General features: G+C 44.6%; 1 protein-coding gene and 1 long non-coding RNA gene across 4 annotated transcripts in view; both read left to right on the top strand.

The window, feature by feature from the left end:
- LOC120848601 overlaps positions 1–18,789 on the top strand; it is a 396,114-nt gene that overhangs the window by 199,401 nt on the left and 177,924 nt on the right. The window lies entirely within an intron of this gene.
- LOC115332524 (vacuolar protein sorting-associated protein 13D) overlaps positions 1–18,789 on the top strand; it is a 192,001-nt gene that overhangs the window by 24,334 nt on the left and 148,878 nt on the right. For all 3 annotated transcript variants that reach the window (XM_029994924.4, XM_029994936.4, XM_029994930.4), the window contains exons 13-19: positions 129–306; positions 1,881–2,197; positions 10,913–11,115; positions 11,704–11,926; positions 12,651–12,740; positions 13,329–13,422; positions 17,710–17,890. In XM_029994924.4, coding sequence (XP_029850784.2) covers positions 129–306; positions 1,881–2,197; positions 10,913–11,115; positions 11,704–11,926; positions 12,651–12,740; positions 13,329–13,422; positions 17,710–17,890 — 1,286 coding nt within the window. The remainder of the gene's footprint in view (positions 1–128; positions 307–1,880; positions 2,198–10,912; positions 11,116–11,703; positions 11,927–12,650; positions 12,741–13,328; positions 13,423–17,709; positions 17,891–18,789) is intronic.

Below are 18,789 nucleotides of genomic sequence, written 5' to 3'. Positions count from 1 at the left end.
AGAAAAGCATTCCTCTTTCAAGTTGTAATTCTGCTATACTATGAACCATTCTAGTCCCCCTCGGTTCCTTAGGACCCTTGGCTAAGTATGGTCAGGAGAGAATAACGAAGGTTCCTCCCTGGGAGCAGTCTAGCTGGGTGCCAGGCTCTCGGGGCCAAGGCCTGCTGCAGTACTGGTTTCCCGGCTGGACCGGCTGGTACTCTGGGGGCACGGCCGAGGAGACTTCCAAAGACGCCGCAGCGGAGGATGATGCCTCAGACTTTGACGACGCGTCATCCATCAGCACGACCTTAACTAGTCAGATAGGTAGGCCGTGCAACCGCTTTGACTTTGCTGTGTATGCGTAGTAGCAATTAAAAACTGCCCATCTCTTTGGTACATCCCAGAGGCACTCGAAGCACATAGCATTTATATGTCCCCTTCTCCCCACTGCATTGATCGTTTCTTTGCTGCTTCTTTGGCATTTCAGGTGGCACCATCATGTAAAGCTGTGATGTCATTGTGTCACGTTACATTAGTGTGTCACGTGACATCAGAATGTCATGTGCATCAGAGTGTCATTTGACATCATGGTGTCACATGCCGTCACGGTGTTACATGACGGATACTAATCTTTACTTTTGTGTGTCACTGAAACTTGTTTTGTGTCTTTCTTGCCTTACCGCTCATTCACAGTGGAAGCGGATCCACGTTCGCAAAGTGGTTGCGAACACGGTTGTATAAAGATCCAGTACAATGTCACGCGCACTTGATGTCATCGAGTGCGCGTGCAATTGTACTGGATCTTTATACAACTGCGTTCGCAACCGCTTTGCGAACGCGGATCCGCTTCCAGTGTGAATGAGCGGTAAGGCAAGAAAGACACAAAACAAGTTTCAGTGACACACAAAAGTAAAGATTAGTATCCGTCATGTAACACCGTGACGGCATGTGACACCATGATGTCAAATGACACTTTTATGCACATGACATTCTGATGTCACGTGACACACTAATGTAACGTGACACAATGACATCATATCATCATTATTCTCATTCCCTTCGTGCACCTTTGCATTATTTCCTCTTTTCTTCGAGGGTGAGAAAGAGTTGATGGAAAGTTGGCGAAAATTGGAGGTTACTTTGATTTGCTTTGAACGGTCTCAACTCGTCCGCACTCTTTAGTAACCGGTGCACTTCCGACCTGTTAGTTAATTTTAATACTTATAACTAAAAACTTGTTTTTAGTTATAGAAAACAAATTTGTGCTATACTAGTTCATCATGCTGGTGAACTAGTGCTCATATAGGCACCTTTCCGGTGATTGTCACCCGCGCAAAAATGCGCTCCGTCACTTGGCTGTGGACGCATGCGCGGCACGTCATATTCTGCAGGCGAGAGCTTCTGCGCATGCTCGAAACGCATTACACAGCCCGGTAAACTAAGGTGGCAGCATGCAGAAGGGGAATATTGAAACGGTCTATGACCACGGTTTCTCAAGCTGGGTTTATAGGAACCCCGGGGTTCCCCAGAGCGCCCTTATGAGTTTCCTGAGCTCTTACATTTTCTTGACCGTCCCTGCCCTTCAGTAAAGTACCTTTACAGTTTGGGCACTATTTTAATAGATTTGAGCCACTTAACAATGCATAACTACGAGCCAACCACACCCTAGTATGGGCATTATTGTTTACAAGACCTGTAGGCTCCTGTTCTGCCTTACTACACCAATGTCAAGGCAGATAGGGGCTCCTCGAGGTTCCCCTGGCCCATACTTACGCTGGTGTCTGTAGAGCACCAGCATGAAGTGACAACAGTCCCCACAGGGCCTACATATCTTGCCATCCCATAGCTGCATTGGCACCTCTATCGTTTCGAGTTTTGACGAGAACATCTTGCCGCAGAGGAAGAGATCCTGGACGTGCTGGACAGCGTAGATCGGGACACCTTCCTGATGAGGGACACGGTGCTGGCACGCGTGGGCTTCTCCCTGAGCCAGTGCAGCTTCACCCTGGTTGGACTGAGGCCGGCCGGCGAATCCAAGGACCCTTCTGCCATGCAGCCGCTGGTGGAGCTGCGTTTTGCGGACGTCACCCTGGACGTCGAAAGCCGTCCCCGGCTGGGCTCTTTCCTCTTCGCCGCCCGCCTCGGCTCGCTGCACTTCCTGGACCGGACGGCCGATAACCCGCTGTACCCTTACGTGCTGGCTCCACACAGTGTGGTGAGTGCCTTGTCAGTCGGGGAACCTTCTGGGCACCGTGGTGGTCGGGGGTGAAGGGGGGGGAAGGGGGGGGATGGGGGATGAAGGCGAGAGCAAAATGCGGCAAATCGTAAGTGCCGACATCGATGGTCCCAAGAGAAAGAATAAAAAGAGGGCGACAGAAAAGCGGAGAAACAAAACGGTCAAAAGGTTAGGCTTGTTTGTTTTGCTGCAACGAGTCAAGTTGTTTGGGTGCCTGTCAACATATTTTATCTTTTTTGTACTTCGTGCGACACCAGTGTTTGTGCACAAAATAAAGATAGAAAACAACTAGGTACAGAGCTTGCAAGTGGTGTTTTGCCTCTTCTTTGTGTATACTAAAGCGTCGCCAGCAATATGGTCCAGTTGGGACCACCAAGGATTTCAGCTATGCCCCACCATTTCGAAGTGGCCAAGCTGCATGCATACCTGCCAAGTCTCCCATATTACCCGGGAGACCCGCTTTTTGACCATTTCGTACGGTTGTACCGTTAACAGAAAAATCTCCCGCAAAACACAAATTAACCCCCCTTTTGCTTGCCACACTTAGACAAGGGGTTTTTGCCGTCGAAAGAGACAACTGCATTGAAAGCAAGGACCAGCTGTGTCTCGCTAGCTTGAGTTTATTGTAAATATTTCTCTTTGTAAATATTTCTCTTTAAAGAACTGCTATCCCCTTCAGCCTATTTGGTTTCTTTGAACTTTTCAGGTGTGAAAGTGGGGCCTTTCCCTCTAGATTTATATATTCACTCTATGACAGTGGCACGAGGCGTTATACCAGGTTTCCCACATGCCGTAAAATCCCGAGAGATGACCCACCGCTGAAAGATAAGCCACCCCTCTTTTTAGCACAATTTACTACTTCAAAAAAAAAAAAAAAAAAAAAAAAAAAAAAAAACACCAAAAGGTTTTTTTTTTTTTAGTTATTGCAAGACACTGGCCAATGGTGACCTCGGCGGAAATGCTGTTACTTAGCCAAGACGGGAGAGGAGCGAATATTGCTGACTGGAAAGGACAGTCGTCTTTGGTTCGTAGCCCTTCCCTGCAGTCAAGCTTTGCAGGTCACAAAATCTAAAACCAGAATTTTTTAAACTTTCCTTAAATGCACACCAAAAGTTAGCCCACTTCTTATTTTCTCCCAATTTGCTTTTGATTGTAGGTGGGCTATCTCAGGATATTACGATATTACATATTCACTGGCCATATACACCGCGATGCGGCCAAGTATAACCGGCCACACGAGCGACACTCGGCCATTGATAAAGGGCTGGCGCAGAACTATACCGTTGTTTTCCAAATTTCACTTTTAGGGCAAAATGAAGAGTTTATTAAAAGACACTGTTTCATCGCCCATCTCTACGAAAACCCAACCCACGGGCCGCGAAATGTGTGAACACCCTCCCTCCCCGAACTTCGTATCTGACTGCAAGCCTTTCGGTCGGAGAACGTTCATGACAGTGCAAAAAACGAAGAAGATAACAGAGGGAAGCTGGGCGTTTTCAGATAAGATCAAACGACCATGTCCAATGACCATTTTTAATTTCAATGAAAAAAAAAAAAAATATTTTGCTGGCCTCATGTCCAGAAGAAAAAAAACAACAACCTTGTTTTCAAAAAAAAAAACATCTTTGCGAAAAAAAATTTGTAAGCACCCTCTCAGTCATGTGCCCGTTATGTGTATCGCGCGATGTTCGGGTAGCTTTCCCCAAAAACCTGTTCTGGCTATGAGTCTAGAAATATTCACTGACGAATTAGGCATAGGAAGGATTGACAAAAAGTATTGATAACCGAGTATTAGGGTCTGTATTTTGAGAAAAAAAATCACGAACACGGCACATTGCGCAATAACGATCTGGATTAAAGATTTGTTTTCTTCATATCTATAAAAGCTAAGGTCTTCAAACTTTGCCAGTGTGTTGCCCTGTATATTGTTCATCTTTGCGTAAAATATTGTTTTCCTGGTTAGCGGGAGAAATTTACAAGAATTTCTCACACAGGGGCCTTTAACTAAAAAAGCATTATTTTGAAAATCATTTTAATAAAAAGGCCATCTTTAATATTCTTTAAACTCTCTGAAATTGACTTTTATAATATGTACTAACAGAGTGCAAAAACATAATGCAATATTTAAGTGGCTTTTAAGTTATAAGGCGAGGAATATGGCCAAATTGACGCTAACCCGGTGGCCGTATATGGGGCGTGCACATACCCGTTCTTCACAATTTCATTATTATTAAAAAGCGTAAAAATGCTACGGGGTAGTCAGGAAATCACAAGGTTGCTGTCGGTATATGCGGACGTTTTTGCGACTTGCGTAAACCGTCCTTTTGGATATTTATAAAAGAAAAACTGTTGTCGTCTTAGGTTTAATATATTTTGTGCAGAGACTGTACATAAAATAAAAGGAGGTTATCATGTATTATTGATTACGAAGCAATTCAGAGGTTTATGAATCTGGATCTTAAAAGACTGGAAATTCAACATTTTTAACATGATTTGGATGCGTCTGTTCTATATTCTCATAAATTGTCATTAATATTGAAAAATTATAACCTTTCTAAAAACAAAAAATACACTGAAATGTAGACAGGTTACCGATTTTGCAATAATTGGAAAATCAGTTTAAAATGAAGGCCATTTTGATTTTTCTTGTACTTTTCGCAGATCAAGGCTCATAATCTGTCCCAGCAGGCCCTTCAAAAATGCTTTGCAATATTTTTATTTTTATTTTTTTATTTTACAGGGCGTTAAATATACAGAATTGCCATAACGGGGGAGTAGAGGAAGATAGGACGTTGCCGATTTCAAACAAGGGCAAGCAAGGGGTAAAAAAAATGTAGGAAGCCTGTGAAGAGAAGGCACTGTAACAGGAGTTTGTGAAAAATAAGAATTCATACAAAAGATTGCAGGTGAGTTTGAAGCACAAGTCAGCAATTTAAATAGAGATTTCTCGGATCAGTGAATTTCAGAGCCTACCCTTTGTGGAGAGGCTGGGCTGCTGGCTACCAGGTTTAAATAGTGATAAGGAAGAAGAGATGTTTAAAGTTGTACAATTAAAACTAGTTTAATTAATCAAAATCCTGTGCGCACCATTCGGAGCTTGTCACGTGCTTTCTTTCTGCCGGACGCTGACCTGAGTCGATCACTGCGCTCTCCTAGCACTCCGAGGAGGAACATCTTTTCCCTGTTTTGCCTGTAGCGATTACTGTTTGTTTCTTCTCAGTGGCACCGCAAGCTCGCGACCTCGATCTGCTTTTCGCAGCCATAGGAGACTTTACTTTTTTAAGATATATTTTTTCTGCGTCTACCGTTCTTGCTAATACAGCTGTGCTTGCGAAGTGTCAGACCTCGTACACTGCCACAAGTGACAGAACTGAATGCCACTCACGACAGGAACGGAGTCCCCCTCATCTGCTTTCATGTCCCTGAACGCTTTGACGTCATCTCTCTGGAGGTGGATTATTTTTGCGTTCGGCAGTTTAGTGTTCAGTGGGGCGACCATCTCTGACGCCGACTTGATCGCCAACGTGGTGGGCCGTCGGAGGTTGTACAACGTTGCCTGGTGCTTGACACGACCCCCGATTCAATCACAGGCACTCTTGCCATGTCAATTTCCGGAAAAAATACACCTTATTGACTTGTACTTGTGGCTCTGCAGCTCGTGTAGTTTGTACTTAGTCTTAAAGTGGCTTGATGCACCATCACTTACGTAGGTCACATGAGCATACCCAAATTGGATTTCACAATTCTCCAGACCGTTGTATGATAAATTAAGTTACAGACAATTTCAGTCGATCGGAATTCTTTTTTTTTAAGTATCTTTATTTTTTACGCGTTGTGCGGCCCTCCACGGCGGCGGATCTATTGGTGCTCACAGGCGGCGCACGTTCAGGTTCTGCCGCGCCCTACCTCCTATATCATGTTACCGCCACGGTTGTAGGCTGATTTGTTTGCAAAGGTTGCTTCATTACGTCGCGTAGACGGAGACGCTGTACTGTCGAGACCGGTTATAACGAAGTGAACGGGAATCGGAAATCACGTCGCTATATCCGCTATTTCGTTATAACCGACTTTGGTTATAACAAAGTTCAAAAGGGAATGGGAAATTGTGATCGCTTTGCTATAGCCGCTATTTTGTTATAACTTCCTTTGTTATAACCGGTCTCGACAGTAATGCGGGCTGTTGAAACAGGCACCGCGAAGCATGTTACTTTGTGGCGCACCTCGATCGCTCCGGCCCATGGGCATTTTTGGGTCGGTTGTACGAAAATGGATCAGGAATTTTCCCCTTTGAAACTACCGTCCACCTCTGTGCTGTCAATTAGTCTTTTCCTGGCTACCCCGTAGCATTTTTGCGCTTTTTAATAATAATGAAAATGTGCACGCCCCATATGTGGCAACCGCGTGAGCGTGAATTTGGCCATATTTCTCGCTTTATAACTTAGAAGCCACACAAATATTGCATTATGTTTTTGCAGACTCTGGTAGTACATATTATAAACATTAATTTCAGAGAGTTTAAAGAATATTAAAGATGGCCTTTTTTTTTTAAATGATTTTCAAAATAATGCATATTTAGTTAAAGGCCCCTGTCTGAGCAATTCTTGTAAATTTCTCCCGCTAACCAGGACAACAATATTTCATGCGAAGATGAACTATATACAGGGCAACACAGTGGCAAAGTTTGAAGACCTTAGCTTTTATAGTTATGGAGAAAACAAATCTTTAATCCAGGGCGTTAGTGCGCAATGTGCCGTGTTTGCGATTTTTTTTTCTTAAAATAACGACCCTAATACTCGGTGATTAATATTTTTTGTCAATCCTTCCTATGCCTAATTCGTCAGTGAATATTTCTAGACCCGCAGCCAGAACAGTTTTTCAGGGAAAGCCGCCCGAATTGTCAACATTGCGCGATACGCAAAACGCGCACGTGACTGAGAGGGTGTTTACAAATTTTTTTCAAAGAGATTTTTTTTTTTTTTTTGTTAGCAAGGATTGGTTTAATTTTTTTGGGTATGAAGCTATAGTCGGTTACAAGTCAAGAAGGTAGGAGAAGCTCCTCCCACAAGCGTGAAGCGCCCGTTTCAAATCTCTCCGCAGTCGAAAGAAGAGTCTACTGGAAACGCTCCTTGTTCCGCTTCAATGAATTCCCAGTTGTCTCCGATCCCACTTTTTAAGAAAGCGACCTTTGTATTCATCGGAGAGGGAACCGAGCCCCTGAAAGCAGCCTTTGTATCCATCGGGGGGGAAGCTAATCCCCGAAAGTCGTATTTGTTTCCGTCGGTGGGGGAGAACTCTAATCTCCCTCTCGTGTCTTCCACAATGCTAAGTCAAAGTCGAAAGATAAAGCAAATATGTACAGAAAGGCAAGACCCTCCTCGCGTGTTGGCCGTGACGTCACGGAAACGGTGGGACGCTATTGGATGCGGAGGTGGCGGAGGGGTATCTGATTCCCTTTGAGGGGCATTTGCCACTACCTTCTTAACCTGTAACTGACTATAGTAAAATTTTTTTTTTTCCATCAAAATTAAAAATGGTCACTGGACATGGTTGTTTAATCTTATATGAAAACGCCGAGCTTGCTTTGTTCGCAAAATACAAGCAAGTTCATCTCTCCCCGCAAGCCCCAACCGCAGATTGCAAGGTCAATGTAGCGACTGCTCATTCCTCCAGAATGTCGCGACCCCAAACCCTGAGTTCAGAGGAGAACGTTCGTGGATAAAAAAGGGACTGAGATAAAAGAACGAACCTTGCTTTAATTTACGAATAAAAAAGATAGTCTCTGCGTGGGAAGCTCCAACTGCATATCTCGAGGTCAGTTCGTGGTTCCAAGGTTATCAACCACAAACCCCAAAACTGAAGAATGATTGTAAAAAAAATTGAGGGGGGTGGAAACCCAAGAAGAAAACCCAAGAACTTTTTGACAAATTTAAATTTCTTACGGCGGGAGGTGTGCGTGGAGTTGGGATGTCACGTTGTGGAGTGGTCTTTCGGTTGCGGCGCGTGGCGACGAAAGCCAACAAAAGACTGCGTTGTCGAACCAGCGCGTCGTGTCATTCTTTGAGGGGGGAAGCAAAAAGGGAAATCCAGCAGGGCAAAGGCAGGAGCAGAACGCAGGGAATCGTAAGCGCCGGCATCGGTGGTCTTGAGAGATAGAATGAGAGAGTGAAAGAAAAGTGGAGAAAGAAAGTGGACAGAAAGTTAGGCTATGTTCGTTTTGTCGTGATGAGTTGAAGTGGTTCCAGCACTTGTAGACTGCATTTTTTTTTAAAGAATGCTCAGTGCCAGCATTTTCGTGCAAGATAAAACCAAGAAATAATTACCAGAGAATACCTTGCATCCGCCCAGTCCACACTAAGCGCCCGTTCCCAAATTTGTGAGATCTGAGAAAATATGAACAGTAAAATTGATAACCAGACAAGCACCCATCCCCCATTTTTTCGCGATTATCTCTAAGTTTTGAGTGGGCACTTGCCCGGTATATTACGCAGGGGTGGAACGGCTGCGCCATTTGCGCCATTTTGCTCCAGGCGCATTTGTCTGCGCCATCCTGCGCCATTTCGCGGAAACTGCGCCACAGCCAATACCTCGCGTCATTATGCTCCAAATCGCACAACGTGCGCCAGAAAAAATTGTATTTTGTCTTGGTTTCATTTTTTATCGACTCAATTGACAACAATGAGCGCGTTTAGCTTGGTCGGCCTTGCAATCCTTTGTTCTGTTTATTTTCCTGGTGTATCTCGAGTCGAAAGCGTGTGAAAAAACTCGGGGGTCGGATTCTAAGCGCTAGACCACCTGCGACTGGATTGTTATCCTTCAACTGTAAGCTGCTAAGCAAGTCGGCCGAGGTGAGGTCGAGTCGTTAAGCGCAAGATTACCTGAGGCTCTGTGGCCCTGGATCTGACGTCAGCCAGTTGAGAACAAATTAGCAAAAGATTCCTTTTAGGACTTCATCGTTAGAAGTTGGAACCACATTCCTGGAAGATAAATCGTGATTTGATAGAACTGAAACGCTGTCCGATCCGAAACTTGCCGGCCGGCAACTCTCACGCGAGGGGTAGATCTATTCGGCGTACTTTAGCCTTACTCCTGCTTATCGCTTAGAGTACGATAACTCCGTTAATCGTAGTCTGCAGTGCTTCGATATTGAGTTGTTCAAAAGGAAAAACTAGAAATTTGTTGCCCTGTTCCTCCGCGCAACTGCACATCCGTTGCTTATGCACGTCACTTAGTTTGCGCATGTAATTAGTATGTCCAGCACGTGTGGGTTGTGCTATAAGCAGTGCTGGTTTGCATTTTGAGCAGCTTAAAGCCACTCAGAAAATGTCAAGGACACTATCTTCAGAAACATGTGGTACTTGCTTTTGGGTTCTCATTAAGGCTCACAAAGTTTCAAGTTTTTGCATATGTTGCACTGTTATCCCATCTACCTAGGTTCCTAACCACATCTGTGCTGTTAAGCACAATTGAAATGCCTCCCGTGCTTGTCTAAGACACAAGCTGAAGTGCAATGAAAACTGATTTGAGCTGCTCCTAGCCTGCTCCAGAATGTAGTTTTAGCTGCTCCCAACCTGCTCCAAAGTAGCTGTGTCAGCTGCTCCCGTGGCTGCTCCCAAGTACATTTCATAAGTTCCACCCCTGTTAGGGTAGGCACAGACCTTGCTAGTGATGTTTCTGTTGCTTCTCTGCAAGTATTAAACCGTCACCGGCAATATGGGCCCACTGGGTCCCCCGACGTCTGCATGTATGCTCCGCAGTTCATGGTGACCAAAATGCATGGGAAGACTGGTCTTTTTTCTTTAGGTTGTACAGATAGAAACTGAGGAAGAGGAGGAGAGGAGAGCGTGCAGGAGGGACGTCGAAGCACTGAGATGTCCCCGTGCGCTCTCATCTCCCCAACCTTTAGTTTCTCTTCATGTTAGTATATCAACTTTATGTTGTCAGCAGTCTGACCTGACAAAGTTTGAAGTGCTTTTTTCATGAGAGAAAGTGAGTTTGCTAGATTGGTTGCGCGAGTCGGGCGAAGAAAGTTTATTGCGGATTCAAATGTGAAGATTCGACGTAGAAACTTTTACCTGCAAGCCTGGGCTCTTTGGTGAGGTCTTGGGCAGGCTACATGCAACGAAATCGGAAGGGATTATGCTGTTTCTTTGTTTATCATTTGATAGTGTGTGTTTTCATTGAAACTCGAAGGCGCAACTTGTCACTGGACGTGCGAAAATCTCTAAGATTCTTGTATATGTATGGGCGAATAGAGGATTTTGGGTCCGAATCGAATTTGAAGCGAAAAGTGATTTTGGCCGAATAATTTCGAATCGAATAGTTTGAATAGTCTAAGCAACAAATACCATTAGATATGTTTAAACTATAGTTTTATATTTGCCCTTATTCGGTATTAGAAGTACTGTAATTATAATTTTCAAGTGTACTGAGGTCAGGGGCACGAGATGATTGAACGTACTGAGGTCAGGGCACGAAATGGTCGAAAGGGTCTGAAGCCTGCGCCACCTGGCTGGAAATCCAAGCCAGAGTATTCGGAAAGGTTGAATAATTCAATATTGTCGAATGTACTTGAATTCGATTGAAAGCGAATGCCGAATAGAACAGAATTCGATGGGCTATTCGTAACAACTGAATCTTCGCTTATCCCTACTATTTAGGGACAAACTTGAGTGTGCGTGGGCTACTTCTATGCAGGAATCGTTGCATGTCTTCCCCAAGGTCAGCGTGGGCGATGGGACCAAGCCACAGTCTTCCATCTTCAAGTTCCTGCCCTTCTCGACATCAAGTTCCCCCTTCGGCATTCCACTGCCCCTTGGGGACAAAGTAGACTGCCCCTCCACACCTCTGTTTGAGCTGACGTACGAGAGGAATCCACTTGGGTCCAGTGCAGACCACAGGTAATGACCACGTTTCCTGTAAACCCTCGTTAACTCGAAGTCGTAAAAACTGGGGAAAAGATTTGAGATAAGCGGAGATTTGAGGTAAGCAATGTACCAAATTTTCATTGCACCAATCACGCATTTTGCAAATATAGAACCCTTCCAACGATTGCGCTAATAGACTTGACACTTGCTCACACGGTGCCATGGGGGTGACAAAAGGAGAACAAAACGACTGCAACAAAATGATCAGCGAGCAACACTCATGAGAAGAGACAGTGAAATACACGGTCAGAGTGTTCCGCAGTGTTCCCAATAACCTTCAAGGCTGATGGCGCTGTTTTTCTTTTTTGCTCTATCGCTTCTATTGAATTCTGTCGTCTTGTGGACTTCATTATAGCGAGGGATTATTCCATGTTGCTGGCTAGGAGCTTGTAACTGTTTGTCCTTTCTTTTTGTTACTTGCTGCAATGCATGATTGTTATTAGCTTGAGATGTCTACTTCTATTTTAGGGCTACCTTAGCATCGGGGTTGCTTTCTGATCTTTGTAAATGCATCATGCACCCGAGTAAATGGGTCATTTGAACATCTACTGCCGGTTGCAGCCTGGTGGTTAACACCCAGTCCCTGGACGTGGTGTACAACCCTTCGACCATCCGGACGGTGAAGCGGTTCCTGACACTGTGGAACTACGAGGGCAGTCCCCGGTCAGGGGAGGCCCTGAACCTCTCTGCGGCTGCACGCTCCCGCTACGAGATGTTCAAGAAGCACACCAAAGACGAACTCCGCCATCGCTGGGACCTGATGCTCGAGGGGAAGGAGAGCAGTGTGAGCGACTCCTCCCTTCCTTGCCTTCCTTGCACTTTGAACCGCATTGCAGGGACGGTACCTTAAGGCATTCTGTAGGCCTATAATTTTGGGACATGCAAACGGAAAACACATAATTAATGAAGTCCAAGAATGTAGCCTTTAAATGAATGCACAATTTTTACGGCGATAGTTGTTATAGGGACTTCCCAGCTGCATTTCTGGCGTTGGCAAGGTGCCATGCAGAAAACATCGTGTCACGTTCACTGGCATGTTTATTGCCCCGTAACGCCAGGCAAGGTGCACCGGGTGGTAGTGTCTTCTACTTCTGCGATTGGCAGGGGACGCCGCTACTCATTTCACGCCATAGAACTAGATTTGCGTGTACTGTCAAATGTTGAGAAACCCGCTACTCGTAACGGCACTTGTTTCAATTTGGTTTTGGGCAGAGGCGTTGACTCGCATGTGCGTTGTGTTACCTTTCCTAGATACTTCAGTGACCACAAGGGCGCGTTGTGTGTGATTGAGTAAATGAAGAGTGCATATACATAAGAGTGAGTGTTACCACGTGTAATTAGAGCTATCGCTGTCACTTCCTCGCACACTGTTGTGAATTTTCGTAGCATCATACTTGCAGTCACTGGGACAGCACCCATACTTCGAATTAGCCGGAAATTTGCAGAAGGCGATTTCGATTTATTGAGAGTTTTTTTGTAGATTGTTTGTACTTTTGGTTTGGTTGCAGCTTCAGATTGCTCGGTGGGACGTCCAAATGGACATCTGTGCTCCACAAATCATTGTTCCGGAGAGCTTCTCAGAAGGCTCTTCCACTGTGGTAAGGACTTCCACCACCTTATACCGGTCTCTTGCGCTCACCTTTCTGGGCATTTTTGAATGGCAGTGTCTTCTCAAATAAGGTTTTGATATTTCGGCATGACAGATTGATTTGAAGCTGGTGCTACAATTAAAGGGTTTTCCTAAGATCGCCTTATAAAAGTTTGCATCTTTCTTACTTTTATACTGCTTGTGTGTCTTCTATCATCACTGTAATTTATTTTTGCTGATTTTATATTGTGTTTATATTTAGCTTGCTGTTTTTTGTTCCTTTTTCATTAAGAAAAAACAAGTGACAGCTTTTAGCTGCAACCATTACAATCCTGGAGGGTGTGTTTGTTTATTTTTAATTCAAATGATGGTGAAAGGGTATAATGAGTGAATTGCTATGAGTGAACTATAGTTAGGTTACATGCTGTTATACCTAGTTGTACCATCCATGAGTAAAGTCACATTATTCATGGATGTGGCACATAAGACCACTTTTACAACGGCTGAGAAAAAAAATAAAAGTTTCTGGCACCCTGTGTATAGTTTGATCCCTTTGAAGCTCCTAGCGAGCTCGTTTAAAAATTGTGGCGAAATGCAGGTTCTCATAGACCTGGGACACGTGCAGTTCTCAAACTCTGCAATGCTTCATAAAACACCTCCTGACAAGATGGAAGACATCTCTGATGATGAAGGTGAGTTGTCCTCCCTTCGGAGCTGCTTGGGGTCTTCGTGCCTTGGGTATATTCACTCTTACAACATTAATAGAGTGCAAAACTTGTATTTGTTCAAAGTACTGGAGTTCCATGACACTTACTCATCTTGCAGCATATGTCTATTGCATTAAATAGTTACTTGGGCATAATTACTTATCACTGGGACATCATGCATATTTATTAATAAATTAATTTTTTTACAGAAAATGTTTAGTGGGATCTGCACGTCTAATATCACACAAAATATAACGTCAAAAAGATTAAAGCTTGCAATCTGGATGTCTTCAAATGTAAGCATTATGGTAAAGGACATCAATAATATGAACTTAATTTCATCTTCCTAGTACCCACGCAAAAATGTAATTTAAAGGGAAGCTGAAACACTTCTTGAAAAAAACGAGTTAGAGGTGAATTCTGGCGTATTTTTATCCCGTGAATCTGAATATCACTTTTGTTTTCCCTGAAGATGCAACTAAAAGCGAGAAAAAGCGAAAAAACATTCGACCAGTCGTGACGTCATACTAGGATCTTCGGGCCGCCAAGCGCGTGTCGCTCGTGTGTTCAGCGCGTGCAACGGCAAGCTTGCCAGATATATTTCCCCGCACTGACACCAGTCGTGACGTCTCTTTCTGACCTTTCTGAAAATAGCAAGAGTGCGCGTGCATAGCTTTGACAGGCGCTGAAGATGCGCGAGAGCAGATATTCCAAACGCTCCTAGTGTGACGTCACGCCCCGGGAAGGAGGGGCTTCGGCGGTACTTTAAAAATTAATTTCTGAAGCCTCCGTGCACCAAATTGAAAAATAATCTTGATATTCCTGATCCTGAAGGTAGAATGAAGGCCATTGAAATGTTTTTTCTCAAATAGAGAACCGCTTCAGTTTCCCTTTAAGCTTATCACTTCATACCCTTTCGTTCAAGGTTTCCCTTGATTCATCTTTAGATTCAATGCTGATCGCTTGAAATTCGACTCTGTCATTGATAATACAATCTCAGCTAATTAAAACACTCCTGTGTGATTGTAACTTGTTATTGAGACTGATCCTGTAGATACCTCAAGAAATTTTTTTTCTTATGTATTAAATATGTATTAGGCATTAATTTTTATTTGTTGACTGTAGGGCCACCATATTCTGAACATAACTTGTTTCTGCACCTGGTTCCTAACACTTCCTCAACAGCCTTCAATTTCCAGTTATTTTGAGGCCTTTTTTTTTATCCATTTATTATACTTCAGGCAATAATTGAACATATAAGCTTCTCAGTCAAAGAGGTTTTATACTATTTTTGAGCATCTTTAAAAAATGACATGGGAGCATGCATAGTTTGGATGGTTTGGGGCGCATTTTCCCTAGACCCTGATAATTAGGCTTCATAACAAGTTTTAGAGCGCAGCTCTTAGGGGCCCGTTTCCGGCTTGAGGGGCGTCGCCGTCGCCGTCGGCGTCGGCGTAACCGCGCGGTGCATCATGGGAAATGTCCCATAATGCACCGCGCGAGCCCCCACCAAGGTCACGTGACCTCGTGGGGGGTCACGTGACCCCCCGAAGTCACGTGACTCCCCTGAGGTCACGTGGCCCCCTCCTCGAGGTCACGTGACCCCCCACGAGGTCACGTGACCTTGGTGGGGGCTCGCGCGGTGATGACGTCATCGTCACTGATGACGTCACCGGCATCCACATCGTCATCGTCATCATCACTGATGACGTCACCGGCATCCACATCGTCATCGTCATCATCACTGATGACGTCACCGGCATCCACATCGTCATCGTCATCACTGATGACGTCACCGGCATCCGCATCGTCATCGTCATCATCACTGATGACGTCACCGGCATCCACATCGTCATCGTCATCATCACTGATGACGTCACCGGCATCCACATCGTCATCGTCATCATCACTGATGACGTCACCGGCATCCGCATCGTCATCGTCATCATCACTGATGACGTCACCGGCATCCACATCGTCATCGTCATCATCACTGATGACGTCACCGGCATCCACATCGTCATCGTCATCATCACTGATGACGTCACCGGCATCCACATCGTCATCGTCATCATCACTGATGACGTCACCAACATCCGCATTGTCATCGTCATCATCACTGATGACGTCATCAGTGACGTCACTGATGTCGTCACCGGCATCCGCATCGTCATCATCACTGATGACGTCATCAGCGACGTCACTGATGACGTCACCGACATTCGCATCGTCATCGTCATCATCACTGGTGAAGTCATCAGTGACGTCACTAATGACGTCATCGGTACCCGCATCGTCATCGTCACTGATGACGTCATCAGTGACGTCAGTGATGACATCATCGGCATTGGGGGTCACGTGACCCCCAAGGTAACGTGACCCCCCCCTGGTTAGTTTAACCCACCCCCAGTGCCCTTCCCTCCTCCTCCTCAAGAGCTGCGCTCTAATTCGGCGTTACAGGGAGTTGTAAGCGGCTTTCATTTTTTTTCTCACCTAATACATAAATAATTGCATGTAAATGAGGTTTCAATATTAGATCAGCTATTGGTATATAAATATTTTTCTGGATGAAATATGCAAACGGAATAGTTAAGGCTCTTCCTCAGCAAAAAAAGTTGTTTCTAATAAAATGACTTCCCCTAAAGCCAAGTGAATTTTTATGTCTGCATATTACTAAAAATAAATTAACAAGACTTGAAAAAATCGGTAACATCTAAATTTTATATACGACTACCGTAATATCCCGAGAGATGCCCCATCCCCCGAAGGGTAACCCACCCCTATTTTTGACTTGATTTGCTATTCTTTCAAAAGCACCGAAAGGCAGCCCACTTCTAGTAATTAAAGGCCCCCAGTCAATGGCGACCCCGGTAGAAATGGTGTTACTCAGCCCCGGCGGGAGATACGTGGACGTTGCTGACTGGGAAGGACCGTCGTCCTGGGTGCACTGCTCCTCCCTGCAATCACAACATTCACAGGTCACAAAATCTAAAACTAACATTCCACTTTCTTTTTTTTTTTTATCACACACCGAAAGTTAGCCTACTTCTTAGTTTCTCCTGATTTGCTTTCAATTTAAGGTGGGTTATCTCTCGCGATATCATGGTAGAACTTCGTAATGTTCCAATATTTTTAATACCCTGCGTTTGAAAAAACAAATTTTGATATCCTACTGTGGTGGAACATGGGAGGCCCTGGGCTAGTCTGGTGCATTTGCATAATGGTTGGGGTGCTGCGTTTTAATTTTAATGCGTTAGTAGCCACACGACAGGGAAGAATCGATGCCCTCCGTCTGCAGACAAAACAGTGGAAAGGGAAGCACTCCACGTAGGGAGGAGAAGAGCAGTGAAGGGCAAAGGCGAGGGGGAGGCGACGTCGCGGAGTGGAAACCAATGCGTGCGCGGGAAACCGGTGAACAGCGAAAGCAGCATCAGGCAGCGAATGCTGCTGCTACTAAGCGTGCTAGGCGAGCGAACAAGATAGAGGAGCGGAAGCAGCGCCGAGCTCGGATGGCCGAAATGTGGGGCAAGAAGCCTTGAGCCGACGCGAGTCCCGTGCGACAGAGTTTGGGGCGAAGCGGGCTCCGCGAATCCGCTTCGCCAGAAAAGAGTAAAGAAAGATCCATTGGTGGATCCTTGGGGAATGTGTTAGCATGACCCTTGGGAAACGCCACACTCATCCCCCCTTGGGAAACGCTAACACTGACCCTGTAACGAGGCCAAAAAGTGGCAGCAAAAGAGAAAGCCAAAACAGAAAAGTGAAGGGGTCTGCATTAGCATTTCCCATAGGGGGACATGTGTGGCATTTCCCAAGGGTCGTGCTAACACATTCCCAAAGAATCCACCATTGGATCCTTCTTTTTAGTTTTTTTTAAGGTCACAATTCTTTTAACAGGTACAACATGTATGCATCTATATTTTCGGGATAACAAAATGTAAATGTTTAGAATGCTTTAGCATGTATCCAGGAATTGCTGTATACAGTCAAATCTCGTTAATTCAAACTCTCTTAATTCAAACTTATGGATAATTCAAACTAACATGCAGGTCCCATCCTATGTGTCTCTATGGGAGGAAACTCCCGGTAATTCAAACTTTGCTTTATTCAAACAAATTTTCGGTCCCCCTCAAGTTGGAATTAACGCGATTTGGCTGTATTATCTTCAAAATGTAAACTTTCTCAATTTGTTATTGTAAAGTTAAACATGATCTTGTAAACAGGTTGTATTCTAGTATCCTCATAAGTTTGGCATGTTTTCATTTTACCGTGGAGACTTCAAAACCCCGTGTTCATCACCACCCGAGCTTGTTCAGCTCGAAGAAACTTCACCAAAAAAGCCTGACAGCTCATTTCTAAGGAAGGAGTGCAGCGTTATCAACGACAACTTCGTCATCAGCTCTGGGCAGGGCTCTGCCTTCACAGAGTCGGACATCCTGGACCGCATGTACAAGAGGTAAGAACTGGAACCTATCCGAGCTTTGCTGGATAAATTCCAGCACCAAAAGTATTTGGGACAGCGTTAATAAAATTTGCTAGTGGATACTGCTCGTCTCTGTGTTAACATTGTACTACCTAACTGTAACATAGCAAGGTCTTTCTTTTCTTTTTTTTCATTATTATTTAAGAAAAAAAAAAGAATTTATTTATCACATTAACCAAAAGCAGTTATAGCAGAATCCCGATAATACGAATCTCGTGGTTCACATGTACTTTCATGTACTTTTACATGAAAGTACATGAAAGCGAAGGGGGAGCTACTTGCAATTTATTGGCCACACTCCCAGCCAAAAAATGTCAATAATGTTCTTCCGAGTCTTTTTTTTTTTCAATGCCTCCCAGGAGATACTTTGGAACGTGTAAAAACATGCACACGTGTCGTTGCTCATCTTGATCGAGCTCGCTATGCGCCACAGCACGTCGAGGGCATGCAGTGCTTCAGCAGTCTTCAGTGGTTGCTCGTCATTAATTACGTTGCCGTCATCATCTCTGCTACTTGACTCTCCTTGCTGTGCACGGAGTTCAACAGACGTGCATGTGCAAACAGAAACAGTTCTGCGGATGCTTGGTCGTTGACGACCACATGACCAATGCTGATTCCGAATGTCATTTCTCATGTTCACTTGAGTGATTGATAGGTACTGAAACTCGTTTATCATGTGACAACAATACTAAATCGGCAACCCTAGAGTTACTCCGGCAAGTCAAATTTGAATAACGTGACAATGCAGATAGTGCAGCAACGCTGGACATGGGTATGTTTACGAATTTTCGAACGCTGCCATGGTTATTGTGATTGCACGGCGCATATGTAGAAACAATGGCGAAAGAAATTACACAAAAACTCCTGCTACA

This window comes from Ixodes scapularis, unplaced genomic scaffold, assembly GCF_016920785.2.
Source record: "Ixodes scapularis isolate PalLabHiFi unplaced genomic scaffold, ASM1692078v2 PGA_scaffold1__304_contigs__length_218370807, whole genome shotgun sequence".
Taxonomy (NCBI): Eukaryota; Metazoa; Arthropoda; class Arachnida; order Ixodida; family Ixodidae; genus Ixodes; species Ixodes scapularis.
This window is presented reverse-complemented; position numbering and strand designations above follow the sequence as displayed.